At 41.8% G+C, this 21,086-nt stretch overlaps 1 protein-coding gene across 1 annotated transcript in view; it reads left to right on the top strand.

The window, feature by feature from the left end:
- The window catches only part of LOC132231104 (calmodulin-like), a 428,233-nt gene extending 409,257 nt beyond the window's left edge, over positions 1 to 18,976 (top strand). Inside the window, exon 2 of the mRNA XM_059689646.1 lies at positions 17,920 to 18,976. Coding sequence (XP_059545629.1) covers positions 17,934 to 18,383 — 450 coding nt within the window. The 5' untranslated portion in view covers positions 17,920 to 17,933 and the 3' untranslated portion in view covers positions 18,384 to 18,976. The remainder of the gene's footprint in view (positions 1 to 17,919) is intronic.
- Positions 18,977 to 21,086: the final 2,110 nt, after the last annotated feature.

The following is a 21,086-nucleotide window of genomic DNA, read 5'->3' as shown; positions in this document are numbered from 1 at the left end:
TGCATGGGGCTGAGAAAGGCCTTCCATATAAATGGTGCTAAGCTACCAAAAAAAATTATACTACAATTGTAATGGTAATCTGGAGCTCATGCTTTCAAGCTGCTGGTTTCATAAATATAGCCCACTATTGTTCATGTTTGCCCAGGGCAGAAAGAATATGTGAGGCTGCACAATAATAACAATTGTGCTATACAAATAACTGTACCCGTGCCAAGGACTGAAAAGAACAAGCAAGAAGAGATTTTTAAATGCCACATGCACTCAGAGTGTGATAGGATAGTTCAAAATTGTTGTTGTTGTTAATTTTTCAGGACATCGGGGTGTCCTGGAAAGAGCCTGAATTTAGGACTTGGAAGGCCCAACTTGATCTAATGTTGACTCTGCAACTTCCTAGTTTTGTAACCTTGGACAAATCAATGAACTATACCAAGCCATGGTTTCCCCCTGTAAGCTGAAGCTAATAATAGCACCTGCCTGATAGTGCTATTATGATGATTAAATGAGGTTTCATATAAAAGAAGCTGGCCGGACACCTGGCATACAGCAGACACTATATTAGTTTTAGCTCCTTTTTCTTCCTCCTGGAGAATATTTAGGGTTTAAGAAGCTAGAAACAGCCCAGTCTGTGTGGCTCAATGGTTTGAGTGTCAACCTATGAACCAGGAGGTCACAGTTCAATTCCAGTCAGGGTACATGCCTGGGTTGTGGGCTTGATCCTTAGTAGGGGCATGAAGGAGACAGCCAATCAATGTTTCTCTCTCATCGTTGATGTTTCTCTCTCTCTCTCTCTCTCTCTCTCTCTCTGTCCTTTCGTAAAATCAATAAAAATATATTTTTTAAAAAAAGAAGCTAGAAACAAAATATAAATCATTTAAAGTGCTTCAGTGGTTTTTCCAAAGTCTATCTTAATGATTTTTTGGCTAAAATTTATTCATCCATTAGCAATATTTATTGAGTACTATAGAGTAATGGAGATTATTACATTTATGACCCCAAAGTTCCATTGCCTTCTAGTAAACAAGCAAATGCAATTTTACACTTGCCCTACTTACTTCCTTTTTCTTTTCTTCTCTTTTCTTTTGCTTTCCCTATGAAGGGTCCTGGCAGCTATAAGAAGCCAAAAAAGAAAAAAAAAAAAGAAGAAGAAAGAAAGAGAGAAAGAAAGAAAGAAAGAAAGAAAGAAAGAAAGAAAGAAAGAAAGAAAGAAAGAAAGAAAGAAAGAAAGAAAGAAGAAAGAAAGAGAGAAAAAGAAGCCCACCGTGAGAAAGAAAATATTTGCACTCAAGGCTGCAGGTCCTTTCATCTGCAGATTTCAAAGCATTGTCTCCATCACTAATTACTAGTCCTGCTTAACATGTGGGAATCCTGAGACACCATCAAATTAAGAAGCTTGCCCTAAATCACAAGGCAAGTCAGCGGATGGGCTACAGACAGAACAAAGCTGTCCTGTTTGCCAGCCTTGGGCTCCAAAGTAGGGCACATAAGAGTAAACAGAGTCTTAAAGCAATGAGAAGGAAAAGTTTGGGGAATTCTGATTCCGAACATTTGAATCACTGTAGTGACAGGAGCACGGGCTTTGGGTCAAATTTGACTTTAAGTCTCAGCTCAGTCCTTCTGACTGCATAACCTCAGTTAAATTACAAATTAACATCTTAGTTTCCTATTCTGTAAAATGGAGAAATCCTTACTTCTAACAGTTTGAGGAAAGTTAAATGATGCAAGTTTTGTGAGAGAGCCTAGCACAGTATCCTACAGTTAGCAGGTTCACATAGTTGGAGAAAACTAAGACAATCCCCATATAGACAGAATGACAAAAAGACAACTCTTTCAGTGAAATATTTTTGAAGCCATAATCACAGTTGTGTCTCGGTTTAAAATGATGACTGTGTCTTGAACATCTCATAACACAAATAGAGGGTGCCTTGTGCAGGCCTTCATTGCTTTTCTTCCTGATACTGTGCTTTCTTTCATAGCCCAAATCCAACCTACTGTCAAGTTTGTTGGCTCAACCTCCAATATATGTTTGAAATTCCAGTTGCAGGTTCAATTCTAGGTTGCAGGTTCAATCCCCAGTCCAGCTGCATATAGGAGGCAACTGATTGATGTTTCTCTCTCACATCAATGTCTCTCTCTCTCTCTCTCTCTCTCTCTCTCTCTCTCTCTCCCCCGCCCCCCCCCCCCAAATGAAAAGATATCCTCAGGTGAAGATTAAAAAATAAAAAATACAGGGAAGAAAAATAGATGAGAGTATATGAGAAGGGGGAAGGGTGATTTTAAGGGTGGCCAGCAAAGTTCTCATGGATAAGGAAATACTTGAGAAAAGATTTCAAGTAAGTAAGAGAGTGACAAAGAGTATATATACGGTGGGGAGAAATCAAGGCAAAAGGAAAATCAGGCAGGGCTGTGCCTAGTAGATTTGAGAAACATCAAGGAAATAAGAAAGGTTATAGTATCCCATATCAAGCGGAGTCTTGTAGGCCATTGTAAAGACTTTGCCTTTTACTCTGAATGAGATGAAAAGAATTTTGAGCAGAGGAAGAACATGGTATAAGGTTGGGTTTAAAAAAAGATTATTTGGACTATTGTGGGAAATATAGATTATAGGTAAACAAGGGCAGAAATCAGTAAAACAAGTATGAGATTGTAGCAATAATCCATTTATGCTGATGGCTTGGGGTAGGGTGTTAGCATTGGAGGGGGGAGAGGGAAAAATGGTAAGAAGTGACCAGATATGTATATATTTTGAAGGTAGGGCTTACTGGATTTGCTAAAGGATTAACTGTGAGGAATGAGAGGAAGAAAGGAGTCAAGGATGATGCCAGGGTTTTGTCTGAGCAACTGGAATGATGGAGTTGCCTTTAACTGAAATAAGGAAGATTGTGGAAGAAATTAGTTTGGGGAGAACATCAGAAATTTGGTCTTGGGCTAAGTTTGAGATACCTTTTAGACAACCAAGTTGAAATGTCAACGAAGCAGTTGAAATAAGAGTCTGGAGTTCAGGGGAGAGGTCTGAGTTGGAGATATAAATTTGGGGGCATTTAAAGCAAGGAGGCTGGGTGAGAGCATCTGTACAGTGAATGTCAATAGGTCCAAGAAGTTCAACTCCTGAGCTCTGGGCCATTCTATGTTAGAGATGTGGGAAATGAAGAACTAGCAAAGGAGAATGGGAAGGAGCAACGGTGAGTTTAGAATAAAACCAGGAGAGTATAGTGTCTCTCTGGGAGCCAAATGAAGAACATTGTTTTAGGAAGGAATGCAGAAGGAATGAGTGAGCAACTATATCTAATATGATCATAGGGCTAGTTAGATGAGGACTGAGAACTGATTCCAGATTTATCAATATGGAGATCATTGATGGCCTTGGTAAGAACAATTTCAGCCCTAGCTGGTTTGGCTCAGTGGATAGAGCGTTGGTCTGCAGACTGAAGGGTCCTGGGTTTGATTCCAGTCAAGGGCACATGCCCAGGTTTTGGGCTCGATCCCCAGTAGGGGGTGTGCAGGAGGCAGGTGATCAATGATTCTCTCTCATGACTGATGTTTCTATATCTCTCTCCTTCTCCCTTCCTCTCTCAAATCAACAACAAAAAAAATTTTTTTAAAAAAGAACAGTTTCAGTTAAGGAAGGGTTAGCTAAAACCTGATTAAAGAGATTTAAATGAAAGGATTTAGAGTCAAGGAATACAGGTCATTCTTTAGAGGTGTTTAGCTGAAATGAAAAGCAGAGAAACAATGTGGTAGGTAAAGGGAATAAGGAGTCAAGAGAGGTTTCTTTCTTTCTTTCTTTCTTTCTTTCTTTCTTTCTTTCTTTCTTTCTTTCTTTCTTCCTTTCTTTCTTTCTAAGGTGAGAGATACCAAAGCATATTTTTAAGCTGATGGCATTTTAAGCTGCAGGCCAGAGAGACAATTGCTGGAACATAGGGAAAAGGATTGGCTTTCAGAGTATCACAGAGAGGGCTAAGTATGCAGGCATAGATGCAGGTGGGTGGGTTATCTGCTGAGAGAGAAAAGAAAAAGTATGAAATAATCATTTAGGGAAAGTTTATGGACTTTTGAAATAAAATAATTAGTAGAGAGCACTAAAGGCCCCACTTGAGGTTAATGGTGATAAATTTGAAGAGTACAGTTGACATTCTTGTGGGGTTTTTTCATCCACTTTTTCAAAGGAGGACAATTAGATTGTCCAGAGGAGGGGTTTTGTGAGGCAAAAGAACAAAGCAAGTGGAGGCAAGAGAGAAGAGGACCTGTCAAAGGAGTCATTATAAAATTGAACCCTAGGCCCAGCCGGTGTTGCTCAGTGGTTGATAGTTGACCCATGAACCAAGAGGTTACTGGTTCCATTCCCAGTCAGGTCAGAGCACATGCCCAGGTTGTGGGCTCGATCCTTGGTAGGGTACAATGATCAATGATGTTTCTCTTTCACCAATTTTTTTTTTTTTTTTTTTTATTGATTTTTTACAGAGAGGAAGGGAGAGAGAGAGTTAGAAACATCGATGAGAGAGGAACACCGATCAGCTGCCTCCTGCACACCCCCTACTGGGGATGTGCCCGCAACCCAGGTACATGCCCTTGACCGGAATCGAACCTGGGACCTTTCAGTCCGCAGGCCGACGCTCTATCCACTGAGCCAAACCGGTTTCGGCTCTTTCACCAATTTTCTATCTCTCTATCTCTCTCCCTCCTTCTCTCTCTAAAAATCAATTAAAAACATTTTTAAAAATTGAACCTTAGACTGTACGTGGGTAAGTAAAGACGTGAGGACATGAGATGAAGAGGTGTTGGGTTCAATGGTTTGTAGGACCCAGGGGGTATCAGAGAACTATTGGAGTTGAGATGTTGGAAGAAGTGAGCTGGAAAGACAGGAGAGGTAGAAAGATAAAACAGATTATTGATAGATTCTTAATAAATGGAAACATCTAACCTAATAAAAGAGAAACATGGTAATTGGCGTACGACCCCTACCCTTTTCATTGGCTAATCAGCGAGATAGGCAAATTAACTGTCAGCCAAGATGGCAGCCGGCAGCCAGGCAGCTTGAAACTAACATGAGGCTTGCTTGCCTCAGGGACGGAGGACTCCAACGTTCCCCGCCTGCGGCTGCAGGCCTCTGAGTGGGCAGTTTAAGAAACATTGTAACAAATACCACCAGGCTTCAGCCAGCAGGATGGCAACATTGTAAGCAAAGGCCAGAAACCTAAGAGCTGGAGCCAAGCCTCAAAGCTAAAGCTGGCCCAGAATAAAAAAGAAAAAAAGAAAAAAAGGAGCGGTTGGGAGCTTCAGTCACCTCCAGCCTGAAAACGGCCCTCAGCCCCTCACCCAGACTGGCCAGGCACCCCAGTGGGGACCCCCACCCTGAAGGGTGTGTGACCAGCTGCAAACAGCCATCATCCCCTCACCCAGGCTGGCCAGGCACCCCAGTGGGGACCCCCACCCTGAAGGGTGTGTGACCAGCTGCAAACAGCCATCATCCCCTCATCCAGGCTGTCCAGGCACCCCCGTGGGGCCCCCACCCTGATCCAGGACATCCTTCAGGGAAAACCAGCCGGCCCCCACCCGTGCACCAGGCCTCTATTCTTTTTTTTTTTTTTTTTTTTTTTTAGGCCTCTATTCTATATAGTAAAAGGGTAATATGCCTCCCAGCACCAGGATCAGCGGAGCCATGAGGCCTCCCGGCACCGGGATCTGCGTGACAGGGGGCAGCGCCCAAACCCCCTGATCGCCCTGTGGCTCTGTGTGTGACAGGGTGCGGGGCCACAACCTCCCTATCCGCCCTGCTCTGTTCGTGACAGGGGAAGGCGCCCCAACCTTCTGATCAGCTCTGCTCTGTGCCTGATAGAGGAGAGCTCCCCAACAGCCCCCCCCCCCCCACGGGCCCTGCTCTGTGTGTGACGGGGTAGAGCCATAACCTCCCCATCGGCCCTGCCCTGAGTGTGAGAGTGGTGGTGCCCCAACCCCCTGATCGGCCCTGATCTGTGCGTGACAGGGTACAGAGCCCCAACCCCCCTGATGAGCCCTGCTCTGTGAGTGACAGGGGGCAGCGCCCCAACCCCCTGATTGGTCCTGCTCTGTGCATGACAGGGTACAGAGCCCCAACCCCCCTGATGGGCCCTGCTCTGTGAGTGACAGGGGGTGGCGCCGCAACCTCCCCATCGACCCTGCCTTGAGTGTGACAGGGGATGGTGCCCCAACCCCCCAATCGGCCCTACCCTGATCGCGACTGAGGGTGGCATCACAACCTCCCAATCTCCCTGCTCTGTGCATGACAGGGGGCGGCACCCCAACTCCCCAATTGGCCCTGCTCTGAGCCCAACCAGGGGCTGCACCTAGGGATTGGGCCTGCCCTCTGCCACCCGGGAGCAGGCCTAAGCCAGCAGGTCGTTATCTCCGGAGGGGTCCCAGACTGTGAGAGGGCACAGGCCGGGCTGAGGGACCCCCCCTCCCCCCCGAGTGCACAAATTTTTGTGCACCGGGCCTCTAGTTCCTAAAATAATTAGCATTGAGACCCAGTTCATGACCTCAAAGTGCTCACTATGCAGTGGGAAGACAAGGAAGAAGTGAATGCTGAAGGTAAGTGCAGGCAATGACTGAGCGAGCCAAAAAGAGCTCTCAGGTAAAGGTGAGGATTAGACCAAGGAAAGCATCCAAAGAACATGGCATTTTAGATGAACCTCAAAATGGAGCAAGGGCAGAGCATAATAACAGTTAAACCATTGCAGCAGCAGCTAGAGCATGCAATGGGAGCTACAGCAGGACTTGAAACTAGAGAGTGGGATGGGGCCAGGTTAGGAGGTCTTTGAGATGCCAGGCTAATGCCTGAGCATTTTTCTGTGGGTAGCGATGAAGTCAGGGGCCCTTCTATGTAAATTGAGCCCGCTTATTAGCACAATATGAAGTCATGTTGGCTTCTATATTTTGATCAGTGTAAAGTTACTTTCTTCTCCATTATGTACTTAAGGTCATATTTAGAGTTTTTACATTTCAGTAGGATTTTCTGTTTGTCCTTTTTTTAAAAATATGTTTTTATTGATTTAGGAGAGAGAGGAAAGGAAAAGGGATAGTGTAATAGAAGCATCAATGAGATAGAAACAATGATCGACTGCCTCCTGCACACCCCTCACTGGCGATACAGCCTGAACCCAGGCATGTGCCCCAACCGGGAATCGAACTGGTGACTTCTTGGTTCACAAGTCAATGTTCAACCCACACCAGCCGGGCTGGGTTTGTCCTTTTAAGATGCCTCCATTCTAGTGCACTGGTACTGTTAACTTTTCCAAATCATGTATTTGCATGTGCCCATTCACTTTCTTTCCAATGGCCTTCAAATCCATCCCTCAGTGTTGGTAGGAAAGTCTCATTATTTCCAGAAAGGGGTGGGAAATAGGTTGAATGTAATCATAACTATGCTGTCCAGAGCATTAGGACAAGTTGAAGTGGGTAAGAGTTGAAGGTGAAATAGTTACATTCCTCCAGGGTATGGAAGACTCAAGGGACACAGTCTGACAACTGAGGTGTCACAATTTTTCTAGAAACTCAGTCAATAACAATGATGGGGTCAATCTCTTTGCAAGCTATATTTATGATGTTATTTGCAAATATCATAACCTCTGTCTTCACAGACTAACCAGATGAGTGCTGAAACCATTATCTTCTCTACTATGTCATTGTGGCTTTGGCCCAGCCCCTTCTCTCCTCTGGGCCCAAGGTCTTGTCTATAAAATGAGAGGGCTGGACTCATCCCTCTTTGGGGCTCCTTCCAATCTGACATGCTTTACTTTTTCTGCTATCATCTATTCTTTTGTTGTTGTTGTTGTTGTTGTTAATCCTCACCTGAGGATATTTTTCCATTGATTTTTAGAGAGAGTGGAAGAGAGAGGGAAAGACAGAGAGAAATATCGATGTGAGAAAAACACAGGGCCAGGGAGGAGCCTGCAGCTGGAATTCAACCCGGGACCCTTTGGTCTACAGGCTGATGCTCTATCCACTGAGCCAAACTGGCTAGGGCTGTTATCATTTATTCTTTATTAAGCTTATAACATGTGCCAGGCATTCCTCCAAGCAGGAGACCCTCTCTCTCACCCCTTCTTTCCTTTCCCCAAACTCCTGCTCTGAATTATGTTGGGCTTTTTTTGTTTAAACATTTGAAAAAAGTGTTAGAAAGTTTATTTCATACAATACATGTGAAAGAAAATCATGGAAAGGTTTTGTTTCGTTCCAGCAGCTGAAACAATAAAACCACCAGAATGACATGCAGCATTTTGTACTGCCCTCAAGTGGTGGCCCAAATGTCTCTTCCTGGTTGCAGGTGAGGGAATAAAATGTGTTTTCAGAACAGTTCATGGTGTCTAAAAGCAGGAGAATCGTAGAGGGCCCAAGTCAAGGGTGTTTGATCTAATCTTCCTTCTAAAAAGGAGGGGCTGAAGCATATCATTGTTAATATCTACAGATTACAAACTTGCTTTAGTTTCTCTTACCTTTAAAGAGCTAGTATTTTATAACCCTGGCTCTTTCCAGTCTTATTTCTCTGCTCTCCTTCATAGTCAAATGGCTCCAAAGTTATCTACATACTATTTCTGTTCCTCATCTCCAATTTTTTTTACGTCTTATTTTAAGATAATTTCAAACTTCCAGAAGATTTGCAAGAGTATTACAAAGAATTCCCATATACTCTTCACCCAGATGTACCAGAAGTTAACATTTTGTCCCAATCTCTATATACACACACATATATATATGGTATCCCCAAAATTTTTACACATTTTGAGTAATTATTAATTCCAATGGGTTAAAGTTGGAGAAAAAAAAAAGAAACATCAATTGAGCTATCACAAAAAAGTACATATACATTTTGGGGGGACATCCTGTATATAGATATGATGATCAAATTTTGGAGGACACCTTGCCGCAGTATGATGATCCAACTCAGGATATTTAATACTTACATAAGAGTTACACCTAGTTCATATTCAAAGGTCACTAATTGGCCTGATAATGTCCTATATAGCAGTTTCCCTTCTGATACAAGGTCTGACCCAGTGCCTGATCGCTAATCATGCTTTGCACTTAACTGTCATGACTCTTTAGTCTCCTTGAATCTAGAACAGTTAGTTCCCTAGTCTTTCATTGTTATTTGTGATATTGACATTTTTGAAAAGTACAGGCCAGTGTTTGATAAAATTTTCCTCTATTTGGTCTTATCTCGTGTTTTCTTATAATGGATTTGGGGGGTTGGGGGTAGGGCACTATGGGATATTGTGTCCTCAGTACATCAGATGAGGAGATACATGGTGTCACTTGATCTCATTATTGATGGTGTTCACTTAGATCAGTTGGTTAAGGTGGTATCTGCCAGGTTTCTTCACTGTAAAGTTAGCATTTTTTTCCCTGTGTAAATAATGAGTAATCTGTGGAGAGGTACTTTGAGACTGTGTAAATATCCTGGTCCTCTTCAAAAGTTTCACCCAAAGTTTTCAATATTCGTTGAAAATTAATTCTTATCTGAACCAATTACTATGATGACTGCAAAATGGTGATTTTATGACTCTATTACTCCATCTACATTTCCAGTTGGCATTCTACTGTAAAATCTTTCCCTTCTTTCTTATTTACTTACTAGAGGCCCGGTGCACGAAATTTCGTGCATGAGGGTGGGGTCTCTCAGCCTGGCCTGAACCCTCTCACAGCCCGGGACCCCTCAGGAAATGTCTGCCAGCCGGTCAGACATCCCTCTTGCAATCCGGGACCCCTTGCTCCTTACTGCCCACCTTGCAGCAGAGGCGGGAGGGGCTCCTGCCACTGCTGCTGCACTCGCCAGCTGTGAGCCTGGCTTCTGACTGAGCAGTGCTCCCCCTGTGGGAGCGCACTGATCACCAGGGGGCAGCTCCAGTGTTGAATGTCTGCCCTCTGGTGGTCAGTGTGCATCATAGTGACCGGTCGTTCTGCTGTTCAGTCTATTTGCAAATTAGGGTTTTATTATATAGGACTAGAGGCCCGATACACGAAAATTCATGCAAGAGGCTCAGCCCTTGCAGCTGCGGCAACTGTCTCAGCCCTCACAGCCCTGGCTTCGTCCAGAAGGTTATCCAAAAGGATAACTGGAAGGTTGTTCGGCTGTCCGGTCTAATTAGCATATTACGCTTTTATTATTATAGATATACTTATCATCATCAGTATAGACTTGTGAATTCTTATTTTGTTTAATAGTTTATAATTCATTCCTGTCATTATTCATTTAAATGTGCAGCTTGTCCCATATTTGGCCAGTGAGAGCCCCCACAAGCTGGTTCTAGTATCCTTTTGAATATGTCCAGTATTTTTATTTATTTATTAATTTATTTATTTATTCATTTATTCACTTATTTTAAGCACTTTCTTGCTTTCTGGTATAATATGATGTTCCAGGTTCATCACTGTACTTTCTCTGCCTCCCTTGGAAATCATCTGTCTCTCCAGAGAGCTCCCATTTTAATGGGGAATAGTATTTAGAAACCAAGATCTGGGCACCAGATTGCTCATTGCTACTGGGGTGTAATTATTTCTAGGCCCTTTAAGTAAACAGAGCTCAGGGGGCGGGGGGGAATGGCAACTTTATCTAGTTCAACTATTCTTAATCATGAATTCACTACTGACTCTTCTAATTCCAATGCAACACCACAGGGTTCTTTCTCCCGTTCCTCATTTGCATGCCCCTATTCCCAGAGTGAGAACTGTGGTTCTCAACACCATCAAAGTCTTTTTGCATTTGCTCAATGTTATGATACACACAGAATAATTTCAGAATTGCTATATCCATTCCACTACCAAAAACAATCTACTAAATAGGATTCAAGATTTGTTTGCAGTTTTGTTTTTGTTTTTTTGCTAATGGTATATATTCAAAATACTGTGTTCTAAAGTGGTTTTTTTAAACCTTCAGGGTGGTAATATTATTTAAATTTAGTTAGGTTTATTGGTTTCTGTTTATATTTAGCTTTAGGATCCCTCTCATTCTTGTTGATTCAATTTTATTTTTAAATATGTAAAAGCTAGTATTGTCACCCTAGCTGGTTTGGCTCAGTAGATAGAGCGTCAGCCTGGGGACTGAAGGGTCCCAGGTTTGATTCTGGTCAAGGGCACATGCCTGGATTGCAGGGTCACTCCCTAGTAGGGGCCATGCAGGAGGCAGCCAATCAATGATTCTCTCTCAGCATTGATGTTTCTATCTCTCTCTCCTCCCTTTTTCTCTGAAATCAATAAAAATATATTTTTTAAAAAGCTAGCATTGTCCAAAAGTCAAGTCCATACAAAAAAACATATAAAATGCTTCACAAATCTGTGTGTCATCTATGTGTAGGAGTCATGCCAAATTTCTCTGTATTGTTCTCTGTATTTCTCTGTATTGTTTAGTATATTGGCTATAAAAGCAAGAACACCTCCAATTCATTCTTCAATCTATTATGTGCTTACTTAGTGCCCTTATTTCACCCAAACTGCTCTTGCCAATATCATTGGTGACCAATATTTTTCTATCCTTATCTTATTTGACCTTTCGACACTCAGCTGACCTCTCCAATTTTCCTGAAACACTCCCTCTTCTGGTTTTACTCTCTCTTCACAGTCCTCTCCTCGTTCTCCGTGTCTATTCAACCGTCATAAAACATGCTGCTCCTCAGAACGCTTCTTGGTTCCTTTCTTTACTCTGTATACTCTCTCCCTGGATGATCTCAGCTATTTCCATTCTCCAAATGCTGATTTGCTAGTAACTTCTAAATTCATATCTTCATCCCTGACCTCTCTTCTGGTCTCCAAACATATAACCAACTGCCTAATTGACATCTACTTGGATATCTCATTGACATCTTAAACTTAACATGTCTCAAATAGAACTAATTTCCCTGTCAAATCTGCTTCCCACAGGCTCCTCCCTTTCAGGAAATGCCACTGCTATCCACCTGGCAGCTCTGGCCAGAAACCTACGAGTCCTTCTAGATTCCTCTATTTTCCTCCTCCACAGTGTCCAATCCATCCACAAAATATGAAAATTTTACCTCCGAAAATATGCCAGATTAGTTCATTTCTCTCTGTTTCCACTACCACTACCTCACTCATCATCTCTCATCCGGACTATTCATCAGCCTCATAACTGGACTCCCTTTTATCCCACACACATTCATTCTCCATACAGTAGTCATAATGACCTTTTCAAAAACTAAGTAATCATGTAAACTTACATTTATTGGGTGTTTATTATATGTCAGAACTGCTATAAGCACTTTATATATGTTTAATCTTCACAACTCCATGAGGTAATACCCAATTTCACTTCAATTTTATAGAAAAGAAAGCTGGGGCACAGTGAGATTAAGTACTTTGCCCGAGGACACTCAGCTGGCAAATGGTAGAACTTAAGTTTGCACCCAGACTGACTCTATACCTTCAAGCTTATCTACCACATTATACTGGATCATGTTACTACTACCCAGCCTCAAATACTCTCATGGCTTCTCTCTACACAGGGACTGCATTTCCTACTCCATGCCAGGCCTGCGGGGTTCCTTGACTGCCTCCTGCTTACCTCCTTACTCCTGTCCTGCTGCTTCCCTTTCCTCCAGCCACCTGGTTTGTTTTGTTTTTGTTTTCCAACTTCCTTTCCTGTCATCAGGCATTACACATCCTTCAATACTCTTCTCCCTGGCTCTTTCTCATTCTTTAGGGCTCACTTAACTTATCTGTTCTGAGAGAACTTCGCTCACCTTGCTGTTTCATAAGCTCCCTTCCTGGTATGTCCTATCTCAGACCCATAGTTATTTTTCTTTTTAGCCTTTAAAACAATTTGTAATTATTTATTTTTTTAATTTACCTGTTTTGTCTCTCTCCCCCATTAAGATGAAGAGCTGTGAAGGCAAAGGCTGTCTCTTAGTCACTTTTGTGTTTGTTTATGTATTTATTCATTCATTTATTTAATTAAATCTTTATTGTTGAAAGTATTATATATGTCCCCTTTTTGCCCCAAATGAACCCCTTTTTAGTCACTTTTGTATATTCAGAGCTAACACAGTGCCTAATACCTAGAAAGAACTCTAGAAATATTTGTTGAATAAACATATGTTATCTTTTTCTACTTCATAGCTTCTGTTTATTCATAATTTCTGCTTCCTCGTCACTTTGGTTTGTCATAGCTCAGACTCTTATCTCCTCCCACACATACCCCTACTCAACTTCACAGCCTTTCACTTTACATCCTTTTAGTCATAGTTTTTATTGCTACTAATTGCCTCTATTACCTCATGTTTCCTGACTCAAATTCCTGAGAGAGAAATATTGATTTGTCCAACTCATTTTTTAGGAGCCAGGCCACATTTTTGGGTCATTGGCAAGCTCACAGGTTTCTTGTCTTGGGTCAGATTCCCAGTCCTAGTCCAAATAGCTGTGTGGGGCAGGGTGTGGGTAGGGGTGGTGTGTCTGCACAGTGCTGCCTTTTCACGGGGCTGAGGATTTAGCAGGCACAGTAATTGATATTTGAGTACAAGTTGCTGCTGCAGCAGCAAATAATCAGGCCTCACTGAATGTGGGGTCCCCAACATTTGCTCTCTAGGAGGCAGGTCTCAGGTTACCTTGAGTCCTGTTTACTTTCCTCTGAGGAGATGAGCAGACACAAATTGAAAACCCTCATATTTACACAGCATTTCTAAAACTGTAAAAAGAGTGTTTGTATTCATCTGCATTTGTATCTCCAGCAACATTGTGAGGCAAAGAATATAGTCTCCATTTTACAAATAAGGAAACCGAGGCCCAGGGCGGTCACGTGCATTGCCCAAGGTCCCACACACACTAAAGAAGATCCAGCACTAAATCCTAGGTCTCTATACTCCCATGCCTGGGCCCCTTTCACTGTATCCTACCACCTCATTTCCTTTCTGAGACTGTCATCTGGGATTATAGCTCAAGGGATTTATTTGTAAAATCATTTCAATATCCATTGAAATGTTTTATTTTAGTATATATTTTTTGATTTTTTACAGAGAGGAAGGGAGAGGGATAGAGAGTTAGAAACATCGATGAGACATCCCCCTCACTGGAACAGCTGCCATCCCCTTCACTGGAACAGCTGCTGTAGCACTCACTGGAACAGCTGCCACACATCTCACTGGAACAGCTGCCATCCCCCTCACTGGAACAGCTGCCATCCCCTTCACTGGAACAGCTGCTGTAGCACTCACTGGAACAGCTGCCACACACCTCACTGGAACAGCTGCCATCCCCCTCACTGGAACAGCTGCCATCCCCTGTTGGGGTCCTGCCCCAGCAGGTCCAGCGGGTCCCAAAGGTGTGGACGAAGTCAGCGAAGAAGAAATGACACAGAGACAGGGTTCAGTTTATCAGCAGCCAAGCCAGGTTCTCTAGCCAGGTTCTCCAGCCAGGTTCTGTCTCTATTCCCCTGTTACATGTGTATTTATACCAGTTGATTTTAATCCTATCCATTCTATTCCAAAGGTTAGGGCATTTGTTATCTCCATTCCAAGGTCGCTACTCTATTGTTCTGTTAAGCTACAAGGAAGTAACTGAGGGAGATTATGCTAAATAAAGATTATGTAGCTTAAGTGTGATTGTTCGTAGTTAAAGTGATTAACTACCTGCCTGGCACTTAGTTAAGGGGTTTTACTGATTTATTCCCTTCCTTAGTCCAGTTAATCCCTAACTCCAGGGAAAAATCCCTACCTGGGGAAACAACCTTTCTTGGAGGGGTGACCTTGGTTAAAACACATAGCGCTAGGAAGGGGAGCAAACATATTAAGAACAGTATGCCATATATGCCAGGTCCCTTGAAACATATGCTGTGCAGATGTTTCTTCCCTACATTCACCTGAATTATGGCTACAAGCATTTTTAAATAATCTGGAAAAAAGAAAAATAAATTTTTTAAATCAAAAACAACAACAACAAAAAAACATTGAGAGTGTGCCCGCAACCAAGGTACATGCCCTTGACTGGAATCAAACCTGGGACCCTTGAGTCTGCAGGCTGACGCTCTATCCACTGAGCCAAACCAGTTAGGGCTCCATTGAAATGTTTTAAAGGAGTTTGATGATGAAGCTTCCTATAAGGCAGCACTATATGGGTGGGCTCTGGGCTCCCAATACACTTAGCAAGTATTTAAGTCTTTTATGGAGCACTTACCATGTGCCAGGCACTCTGCTTTATGAATACTCTTTTTTCTTTTTAAAATATATTTTTATTGATTTCAGAGAGGAAGGGAAAGAGAGATAGAAACACCAATGATGAGAGAGAATCATTGATCAGCTGCCTCCTGCACACCCCCCATCATGAATGGAGCCCACAACCCAGGCATGTGACCCAACCAGAACTGAACCACAACCTCCTGGTTATAGATCGACGCCCAACCAGAGAGCCACACTGGCTGGGCTACATATACTCTTTCAATTCAACCTCACAGCATTCAGGTGAGGTAGATCTATAATAATAAAAGCATAATATGCTAATTAGACTAGACATCCTTCCAGATGACCTTCTGGATGAAGCCAGGGCAGCCAGGGTCCTGGGTGCCTACCGGCAGCCAGAGGGAAGCTGGTGCTGGCAGCTGGGGGAAGGAAGGCCTACTCTTGCACAAATTTCGTGCAGCGGGCCTCTAGTCTTATTATAATGTCCACTTTACAGATGAAGAACTGTAACTGAGATTGAAGAGATTAGATCACTGGATCAAAATCTGAGATCTGGCAGGGCTGGGATCCTAATTTAGAGCCAACTCCAAAACCCATTCTTCTTCTTCTTTTTTTTTTTTTCCATTCTTCTTATATTATTATCTCCTTTCTCCTTATCAACTGTATCAAATTACTTAATTTAGGTGATCATCTGTTTCCTTCTCAGCAAAATGGGGATAGTATTATTCTAATTCAGGAGGTTATGATAGGTTTATGAGAAGTCATGTAGTAGAACCTATTCCAGTAAGCAAAGTAGGTACACACTGTCTTTCAGGTTAGCCTGACTCTAAAGCATTCATATCTGAAAAGAACCAGAATTATCAATCCCAGTTGCTTATGAAGAACAGGATCTCTTGTGAAACTACCCTGCTGGGCAAGTATTCCTGGTCTAAATTCCAAAGAGATAAAGCCTTGAGGGGGGCAACAGTTATTCTCCAAGGAAGCAGGGCAATTCAGTGCACTTCAGAGATGAGAAAAGAACCTGCACTCAACCTAGCCATAGGTAGCAGGATGGAAATCAGTACCTGATCAATGAAGAGATTTGAATCTGTGTCTGACAAGTTTAAGACTTTCTCCAAGGTTAGGGTATTTTACATGTAATCTTATTTAATCCTACCACAAGTTTAAAAGGTAGACCTTCTTATGACCTCCATTTCTCGGGCTCAAAGAGTTTAAGTGATGTGGCTCAGGTCACATCTAATTTGAGGTAGAGAATGACCTGGAGCTTAGTTTAGCTGGGGTGGGCAAACTTTTTGACTCGAGGGCCACAATGGGTTCTTAAACTGGACCGGAGGGAGGGCTGGAACAAAAGCATGGATGGAGTGTTCAAAGTAAACATCATTACATAAAAAGGTACGGTCTTTTTTTTTTTTTTTTTTTTTTTAGTTTTATTCATTTCAAAGGGGCTGGATCTGGCCCGCAGGCCGTAGTTTGCCCACGGCTGGTTTAGCACCATTGCGCCAAGCTTTCAGCTGTGTGTAGCCTGGTGAGTCTACTAGCAAGTTACTAGCCCTGCAACTTTAGGACTCTTTGGATGGAAACTGACTTCCAGGTTAAACATAATCCTGACATCATGCCCATTCATTACTCTGGGGGTGGGGGTACGGGGGGGGTGGTAATCAATTCTATGGGAATCAGCACAATTTAGGAAAAATGCTAACTAGAATGGTAGCTGTCCATGTAGCAATACAGATAAATACCAACATCTGAATAAAGGATGTAATATCATGTGAGGAATGCAAAAGGGAGAGTAATAACTTTGTACAGCACTTTATGATTCACAAGGGATATTAATATCTAAGGCCCAATTTGCTTTTCACATCAGCCCTTTGTGTAGGCATTATTGACATTTCACAGATGAAGAAACTGAGACACAAAGAAGTTAACTTAATGTAAAGAAGTGGGCATGTATTATTTGATGGTTTCCCAGCCTCCATTCACCCTTTTTTGTGTGAAGGTACTCTATGTTTCCTTAGGTGATCAAATACCTGCCATCTCATCAACAGCGATTGGATCAACATGAGCAGATAACATATCAGGTCTTTGAGGGTCAAGCTTAGAACTTTTGTTTGGGCTTTTGTTCAAATTGTTGAGATGGAGAAACTCTCTTAAACCCTTGGGTATGAGTCTGCAGTTAATGGCTACCACCACAAGAAAAATATATTCTGTGTAAATTTTAAACCCGTAGAAGACAATTCAGCTTAGCCTAGTCCAGTGGTCGGCAAACCGGCTCGGCAAACCGCGGCTCGCGAGCCACATGCGGCTCTTTGGCCCCTTGAGTGTGGCTCTTCCACAAAATACCGGCTCTTCCACAAAATACCGACTTCTGCGCATGGGCCACGAAGTTTCATTCTTTTTTGTTTGTTTTTGTTTTTTTTTGGAGGGGGCACCCGGATCACGATGTTTCAATCACACTGTACGTGCGCACCCGCACGTGGTATTTTGTGGAAGAGCCACACTCAAGGGGCCAAATAGCCGCATGTGGCTCATGAGCCACGGTTTGCCAACCACGGGCTAGTCAATGGGAAGCAGAAATAGAGGTTAAAAATAAAAAGAATGTATAGTAAATGGATGGTAGACTAAATCTTATATAGTCATCACATTAAATGCAAATAAGTTAGTCTCGCCAATTGGATTTTTAAAAATTACATCCAACAATAAATTGGCTCTAAGAGATGCTGTTAAAACATAAAGATAGAAAGATTAGGTAGTTGTGTCTCAGAGACAGGTAGCGCTTGCAGCATGGCTGACCAACTGACGGAAGAGCAGATTGCAGAATTCAAAGAAGCTTTTTCACTATTTGACAAGGATGGTGATGGAATTATAACAACAAAGGAATTGGGAACTGTAATGTGGTCTCTTGGGCAGAATCCCACAGAAGCAGAGTTACCGGACATGATAAATGCAGTGGATGCTGATGGCAATGGCACAATCGACTTCCCAGAATTTCTGACAATGATGGCAAGAAAAATGAAAGACACAGACAGTGAAGAAGAAATTCAAGAAGCATTCCATGTGTTTGATAAGGACGGCAATGGCTATATTAGTGCAGCAGAGCTTCGCCATGTGATGACAAACCTCAGAGAGAAGTTAACAGATGAAGGGGTTGATGAAATGCTCAGGGGAGCAGATATTGATGGTGATGGTCAAGTAAGCTATGAAGAGTTTGTACAAATGATGACAGCAAAGTGAAGATATTGTACAGAATGTGTTAAATTTCTTGTACAAAATTGTTTATTTGCCTTTTCTTTTTAACTTATCTGTAAAAGGTTCCCCTACTATCAAAAAAAAATATGCATGTATAGTAATTAGGACTTCATTTCTCCATGTTTTCTTCCCTTATCCTACTGTTATTGTCCTGAAACCTTATTTTAGAAAATTGATCAAGTAACATGTTACATGTGGCTTACTCTGGATATATCTAAGCCCTTCTGCCCATCTAAACTTAGATGGAGTTGGTCAAATGAGGGAACACCTGGTTATGCCTTTTTTTAAGTAGTTTTCTTCAGGAACTGTCAGCATGTTGTTGAAGTGTGGAGTTGTAACTGTGTGGGCTACGGACAGTCAACAATATGTACTTAAAAGTTGCACTATTGCAAAACGGGTGTACTATCCAGGTACTCGTACACTATTTTTTTGTACTGCTGGTCCTGTACCAGAAACATTTTCTTTTATTGTTTCTTGCTTTTTAAATTTTGTTTAGCCACTTAAAGAAAATCTGCTTATGGCACAATTTGCCTCAAATCCATTCCAAGTTGTATATTTGTTTCCCAATAAAAAAAAATTTTACCTCCCCCCCCAAAAAGATAGAAAGATTAAAAATAAGATGAAAACAACAACAAAAATAAGATGAAAAAAGATACATCAGGAAAATATGAAGTAGGTCATTATTCTAATATCTGCCCAAAAAGAATTTTAGTCTCAAAAGATAACAAGTGAAAAAAAGTCATTATAGGTTCATAAAAGAAACAATAGGCAAGCACATAAATGCAAAACACATAGATGCACCTAATTATACAGCATTAAAATATATAGAACTGCAGGGAGAAATAGATGATACATAATTGTAGCTGGAGCTTTTAATATCTCTCTTTCATAAACTGATATATCAAGGTTTGCAGTACAATTACCATATTTCAACAATTCTACACCGTATACAAGGTTGAACTCTAGAAGTATTAAAGACATAATATACATGAAAAAAATACAGAAGAAAAATATATAGCTTATGATTGAGGAGAAGGAAAGGCAAAAATTCAAAAGTGCAAACTATAAGACAATAATATTGATAAATAATAAGGATTTCTATTCAGCAAAAGACACTGTGGACAAAGTACCTAGATGAGAAGACATTTAAACTACTTAATACACAAAACTCTTGCAAATAAACAAGAGGGCAGCAACCCTTAGGAAAAAGATAAACAAAAAATATAAAAGAGGAAATCCAAAATTCAAAAGCTTTCATTTAAAAAAACAAACAAACAACAAAAAATATTCTATGAGCCCCCAATTCTACTCCTGGGATATATCACAAAGAAATTCTTAAGCAAGCACATAAAGGATTATGCATTAAAATATTCCTGTATTATTTATGATGGTGGGGACTTGAAGACAACCTGGCTGGCTATCATATCACTTAGAGACTTGATAGCTAAAATATGATAAATGTTATATCATGAAATATATGCGGCAATCAGAAGCAAGATTATATATATATATATACTAGTGGCCGGGTGCATGAAATTTGTGCAGGGGGGAGGGGTGTCCCTCAGCCCGGCCTGCACCCTCTCCAATCTCGGACCCCTTGGCAGATAGGGCCTAAACGGGCAGTCAGACATCCCTTTCGCAATCTGGGACCACTGGCTCCTAGCCACTCACCTGCCTGCTGGCCTGATTGCCCCCAACAGCCCCTCCCTGCCGGCCTGATCACCCCCAAATGCCCTCCCTCCTGGCCTGATTGCCTCTAACCGCCTCTGCCTCAACCCCCCCACCCCCCATGGCTTTGTCTGGAAGGTCTCCCGGTCTAATTAGCATATTACCCTTTTATTAGTATAGATACAGCAATATGAACGCATTGTAAAAACATTGCTCAGTGAAAAATATGAAGAAACAAAATGAGATTTAAACACTATACCATTTTCATAAATTAAAAATACATCCAATCAAGATCCATTGGACAGTCTGACAGATCTCAGAGGGGAGGGAGATGCGGGAGGGGGGGGGGCAGGAAAAGATTAATAAAAGAACTTAAATACATATAGGCATAGCCCAAGGGCACAGACTAAATAGCAGGGTGAAGGCCTGGGGTGGGGCAGGGGCTGGGTGGAGGGGGGACAAGGGGGCGATGGGGGACATCTGTACTATTGTCAACAATAAAAAATATATATTAAAAAATCCATGCAAAACAAAAATCTACATTTTTAAGAACATATACAAACAAAAAGATACATATCAAATAGAATTTAGTTGCCTGTGTGAAGAAGGGAAAGGGAATAAAAGGAAAAAATCAAATAACAAAATTTTAAAGTGGTAATCACCCACCAAAGATAATAAAGTGCCATTTACTATACAGTGTGATTAACTAAAGGCTCTCAACTCAAAACAACCAATCAATAAATAAACACAAAGCTGGAAGGAAAGACAACAAAAATATTACACAGTTGTCACTGGATTTGGGGATAATGAGAAATGTTTACTTTCTTCGTAATATGTTAGTAGACTCAACATTTTTTACATTGAACACCTCTGACTTTTGAAAATTAAACATATTATCAGAATTTAAGGGGGGGGGGGGGGAAACGCACCTGGCCGACCGAGTATGTTTCAGTGGCAGAAGGGTGGTGTTCAAAAGACAAATCCTGGAAGAAACACAAAAATTTCAAAGCACAGAATGAG

The sequence above is a fragment of the Myotis daubentonii genome, chromosome 3 (assembly GCF_963259705.1).
Source record: "Myotis daubentonii chromosome 3, mMyoDau2.1, whole genome shotgun sequence".
Taxonomy (NCBI): Eukaryota; Metazoa; Chordata; class Mammalia; order Chiroptera; family Vespertilionidae; genus Myotis; species Myotis daubentonii.
Note: the sequence above shows the minus strand (reverse complement) of the source record. Positions and strands in the feature narration are given on the sequence as shown.